Here is a 5,736-nt window from a genome sequence, read left to right on the forward strand (position 1 = left end):
AAAAGATAACGCCAACCCTCCGTTAACTTACTGCAACCGACAGGCACGTGGGACCAAGATACTTGGGTGCCTAGGGTCCAGCTTCTTACAGAGAGTACAGAGAAAAAAGAATTGATTCCACTTCAAAACTTCACCTAATGCTTGGCACCAGAAGGCCAGCACCTGTCTCTCTGTGCTTGAGAGCATCTGTATTGCATGTAACTGCCAGAAATCTAATATCTTAAAGTACTCGCACTCTGCCAGGAACTGCAAATAACCTCACACATGGTGAGAGTCCTACCTTGTTACTGTTACTGTTAGGGGGGGAAAAAAAAAAATAAGTAAAGGTAATTCTTTGTTAACTTCATAATCTAAACCTAAGACTGCAACCTCCCTTTCTATTCTAAAGCCAGAGAACAGTAGCCTCTGGTTGTGGTGTGAGAGACCAAGCAAAGGTTGTTCTCTGTGTTGGGGCTCTAATTCTCCAGCTAGGAGGGGGGACGGGTTGCTTACAAATCTCAATCCTTAAGTGTAATATTCCAGAAATTCACATTAGGTCGTGTCCATAGAGCCATCATGAGGGCAGCTGAAGTATTGGCGTTCTTGTCTTGAGGTGTCTCAGCAGTGCTTTTCCCAGAAGCATCGCTGGGCTCGGCCAGGTACACGCTCGAGGTCGGCGCTGCTCACTCCCACTGGATGCCAAGGAGCTCACAGCTCACGCTCCAGAGCTTCTTTGCTGTCTCATCATCCCGACCCCGTGGAGCTACATATGCTGGCTGGCAATCACTGCAAGAAGAACATTTTTTTTTTTTTTTTTAAGTCAAAGATCTCCATCTGCATCAGCATACAAATGTCTGCGTTGAGGGAGTTGCTTTCCATCAGCTTAACTTCAAGCGCAGACGGGCGAGAGGCAATCGCGCAAGGGTTTGTGCTGAGCCACCTTGAGAAAGCTTTCCAACTGCCTAGGGAAGAGCCTTTCCCAGTGGCACCAAGAACTGGAAGCAAGCATAACTCTATCTGTTGTCTCAACTCTTAAAGAAACCTAGATAACGCTCTACTATATCCTCTTCCCCTGAGCCTCGGAACTGTGGCTCCCCTCTCCTCAGCTCCGGCACTCAGACAGCGCTCTCTGGAACAGAGATCATGCGTGCTCGATGCTGCAATAACGTGGGAGTTTAAGAGAACAGAAGAAATTGCGTCTCCTAAGATTTCTATCCAGCCTGGTGGTGTTGGAGCTCCAAGCGCACAGTCTGAAATTAGTCCAGTGCACTCCACCTGTCCTGCAAATTCTTAAAGCCTACGCTTGTGCTTTAGATTCTGTTGCCTGGAAAGTGAAAAGGATTTTAGGCTAGTTCAATGCAAAATGTGAATTACTCTCTTCTGCTACGAATTTAAAACCCACCAAGGTTTTCTGTACTCTAGCATATAACCGCTCCGCTTATGTCCTCGGACAGACAGTCATCCAGGGAAGATTAAGACATCTATTTATATACTCAAGTCTGATTAAGATGGTACAAACTCCCAAGTGAAGATCAGACAAAGTCATTACAGAGCCTAGTCTGGTCACATATCACAGGGGGAAAGCTCTGCAAACACAAAGACTCCCACAGTATCCATCTGGGGAAGGAAAAACCCCACAAAACAGATGTTCACATTCATTCCTCAAAACACACTTTACATCCGGTGGGAAGCTGACAGTCACATCTGCCCAGAGAAGCTGTGGCTGTCCCCTCCCTGGATGTCTTCAAGGCCAGGCTGGATGAGGCTTTGAGCAGCCTGGTCTAGTGGAAGGTGTCCCTGCCCATGGCAGGGGGGTTGGAACTAGATGGTCTTTAAGGTCCCTTCCAGCCCAAACCGTTCTAGGATTCTATGATCTGCATGAATCTGTTCAAATAGCAGTCTTCAAATCTAGGATGACAGCAGTGATTTGGAACCGCTCCGGGCTGTGGTTTGGGTGAGGGTAAGAGGCATGACTCTTCTGGGCCCTGGGGGAAGTCCAAGACCAGAAACAACAGGGTTTAGTGGAAGCTGCATGGGACAATCTGCAGGACAGAGCGGTAAGCATCCCTGCAGGAGTCAGGAGTCCCTCCCAGCTGGTGGGTCTGTCACACTGGAGAATCAAGTTCTTTTGTCACACGCCAGTCCTGAAAATCTCACCTCCGAGCTCCGCAGCACCATCAGCCCTCCCAGCTCCCTGGGAGCACAGGCCACTTCTGCTCCCATTGGGGTAAAACTACCAAGAGAACCAGCAGCGGTCTTCCTGGGATTGACTCAAGTGACCTCATTAACTAAACAGCTCTACTGAAAAGTGATTTCCCAAATCTCAGGCAGATCAGGATTAGAGCTCTGAGCACATGACAGCCAGGACAGCGACATTCCTAGCGCTACAGGACCTGCTATTGTGCAAATTGAATTTCTTCTAGCCGTTCCAACAGACCTGGAAGGGGTAACACTCCTATTTGCCACCCTCAGTCTTACCAGCCAGCCTCTTACCCTCAGTGAAGAGTGATAGTCTCGTTTTCCGCAGGAAGCAAGGTTGCCTTCCACAGGGTATCACTCCCATCAGCTTGCACCCACCTGAAATACTGCCCTGTCACAGAGTCCAGCTCCTCTGCTACTGCACAGTAGACACTGGTCTGGGCGCCTTCCCAAGGTGTCTTCAAGAAGAATGAGAATATCTTCCACAGCCACGTCATTACAAACGAGTGCCGGACCAGCTCAGAATGGACAGAACCAGGATGGAGAGCATTTGCTGTGACTTTGGTGCCTACAGCAAAAGAAAGTAGTCCAGGACAAATCTGCATGCATCAAACTGACCTTAAAAGAAAGGTAATATACTCCTCAAATCGACCTGCAGATATTCTGCGACTGAGAGGAGGAGTCCAGGCACGGATACGGGAAGAAGCGAAGCCCTGTGTAGTTACTGCTGGCGGGAGCATCCCCCGCTCCCTTCCAAACACTGCAGTCACTACGTGCCTTCTGCAAAACAACAGTGCTAGAGGGCCTGGGTGCTGAGCCAGCAGCAGTTTCCCTCAGGCTTTGGAGAACACCAGCTTCTTTTCATTTAATGTGATGCTGATTTCTTAGAGAAGACACCGCTTCTGTTTTAGTCAAATGAATACGACTGAGGTTTATGGAAAACCTCACGTCACTGAATGACGTGGCTGTGACAGATGTTGTGACTTAAGAGGTACCGACTAGTCCCAAGCTTCTGTTCTACAGGCCATCAACATTTAAGGCAGCTGAGTATGCGTTAGCTTTCCTATTGGAGACTGCAATTGTACTCCAGCTCCTCCTGATTTTTCGGCTTCCACCCATACCACAATAGCCTGTGTGGATACAGACAGTATTATTTTTTAACAAACACCAAAGAAGAATGAAACACATTCAGCTGTGCCAAGCTCTAAACTCCTTTGCCCTGTCCTTATCAAGACAATTAGTGTTTTAAGTCTCCTGGTTTCACAGACAGGAGGTACTTTCTCCCTGCAAAGAACTACCAGTCACCCTTGTCTCAAACCATTTCATTTCTGCATAGCCCATTTCCAGACCTTTCCTCAATCCACACTCCTCACACCCACAGTGCTCAAAAGCCAAGCGGAAGAAAGACCTGGCTCTCCTCTGGGACTTGCCTTGCAGCCGCCTGGCCAGCTCCCGGGTGAAGAGCACATTAGCCAGCTTGCTGTGACAGTAGGCGAGGCCACGATTGTAGCTTTTCTCGCCCTGGAGATCGTGGAAGCGGATTCGGCCTCCGTGATGAGCCAGGGAGGACACGTTCACTATGCGGGCTGGGGCAGACTCCTTCAGACGCTCCAGCAATAGGAAGGTTAAGAGAAAATGACCTGGGGGTGAGAGGAGATGTCATCCTTCTCTGAAGGGCTCACCTGCGGGGATTTCAAAGCACTTAGAACGTATTACTTAACACGCTACATCTTGCCACTGCCCTTACATCAAGTCCAGGGAACCCCTTGGATCAACAGTTAAACTTTTTGGGGGCCATTAAGTTCGTCTCCTCAGCTTCAAAAAGATGGATCTGGCATATATTTTAAATGTCCCAGATAACACGTAGGGAGACATAAACCGGGTCCGTGATAAGCAAATGCGTGGCACTGCATCTCCAGAACTCTAATTCCAGCCTTCTATCCTTCTCCAGCAAGGAAGGATGAGGAAGAGAAAATCTGAAAGGAAGATTTTCCTCTGGCATTTTGGCACAGATAACGAATGCAAACACGACTCCACTGGCCTTACCAAGATGATTGACTCCCAGATGCATCTCAAAGCCATCAGCAGTTTTGGAGTAAGGACACAGCATTACCCCAGCGTTATTAATGAGAATATGGAGCTCCTTCTCCTCTGCAAGAAACAACAGACATCCTTAAACAGGGAAACAGAGAGGGAAGAAAGACAAGAAGGTGGCACAGGTCAACCAAGAAAACCCACACCTGTCCGAGCTGCAGCCACATCACCTCAGTAAAATAAGTCTCCTACCACAAACTAGCTCGTGGCCTCCGACAAGCCCCTGCTGTGAACCGCAGCACCCGACGCGGTACAGACACGCAGGTCAGGGATTCGGCATCTGCTAGAGGAGCAGGCAGCAGTCCTCGCTAAAATATTCTCACTGGAAAGAAGGACCTAGAGACTGTACCTGCTAGGAATTTCTCAGCAAACTCCCGGATAGACTTTGTATCAGCCAAGTCCAGTTTTTTCACAATGACTTGCTGGTTCCCTGTCTCAGCTCGGATTTCACTGGCTGCAGCTTCTGCCTTCAACATGTCTCTGCAGGCGATAATCACCCTCGCACCTGCAAGGGAAGGAAGCAGGAACAGAAGCTGAGATCACTGGAGTACAGCAGGCTACGACAAGCAGGCTGACTACGCACAGTGCTTACAAACAATGTATTGTTTCTTTAGGGAACTGGCATCAGTCAGGGGAGCAGTTGGGGACAAAGCTTTTCCTACTGTTGTTAGCTCCGATCCAGCCTAAAGCTGCTTTCAGACCAGGAAAATGCACATCTGAAGTGCCTCGGTCTAGGTTCTCCCAGGTCAGGGGCCTGTACCATGACACTGGTATGACAGGGTTATATCTGCCCCTATAATGGGAATGTCAAGCCAGGAGCACATGGAGATACTTGGATTCCAGCCAGAGTAATTTCTAACCGGATTGTGAGCAGGTAGTTTAATCTCCTTACCAGTTACTCAAAAAGCATTTAAACCAAATTAGCTTGAAACGGGAATAACTAAAGCATGCAGCAGTGGACTGACGGCACTCTCTGGCTTCGTACAAGCAGAACCCAGTGATACCAGGCACTTCCCCAGCCGTCTCGAAAGAGTCGCAGTGCAGAGCATTTCCATGCCACAAGTCACGTTGTTGGAGTTCAAGCACATCTGGGGAACTGGGGACTTGCACCTCAGTGGTTACAGCCTCTGGAGGGGCAACACTGGGGCTCGTCTGAAATAACTCTGGAAGCCGGCTCACTCACGTCAACGCCAGCAGAGAATACTCCAGCCTCGGAGCCGGAAAAGGGACTGCTGACACGCGGCACGCAGGCCGCCCTGCCGATGAAGGCCGGAGACTTGCCTCTTTGCGCCAAGTCTCTGGCCGTCTCCTTCCCGATGCCCGTGTTGGCTCCCGTGATGATCGCCACCTTCCCCTCCAGCTTCGCGGTTGACTTGCACTGCCCTCCGGCCACATACCTCCTGCAAGAGAGGGCGGCAGCGGTCACGGGGCGAGGTGCGAGGGCGGCCCCGCTTCTCCGGGGCC

At 49.8% G+C, this 5,736-nt stretch overlaps 1 protein-coding gene across 1 annotated transcript; it reads right to left on the minus strand.

Annotated features, from left to right (window-relative positions):
• Positions 1–452: 452 nt before the first annotated feature.
• LOC104506806 (retinol dehydrogenase 12-like) lies at positions 453–5,725 on the minus strand (the record flags this gene model as incomplete). The annotated part of the gene is made up of 6 exons (XM_010147884.1): positions 453–765; positions 2,557–2,746; positions 3,609–3,818; positions 4,225–4,329; positions 4,622–4,777; positions 5,554–5,725. Coding segments are annotated over 6 exons (936 nt in total), but the record flags the coding sequence as incomplete, so codon positions are not given.
• Between the last annotated feature and the right edge of the window lie 11 nt (positions 5,726–5,736).

This window comes from Eurypyga helias, unplaced genomic scaffold, assembly GCF_000690775.1.
Source record: "Eurypyga helias isolate BGI_N326 unplaced genomic scaffold, ASM69077v1 scaffold39592, whole genome shotgun sequence".
NCBI classification, from domain to species: domain Eukaryota; kingdom Metazoa; phylum Chordata; class Aves; order Eurypygiformes; family Eurypygidae; genus Eurypyga; species Eurypyga helias.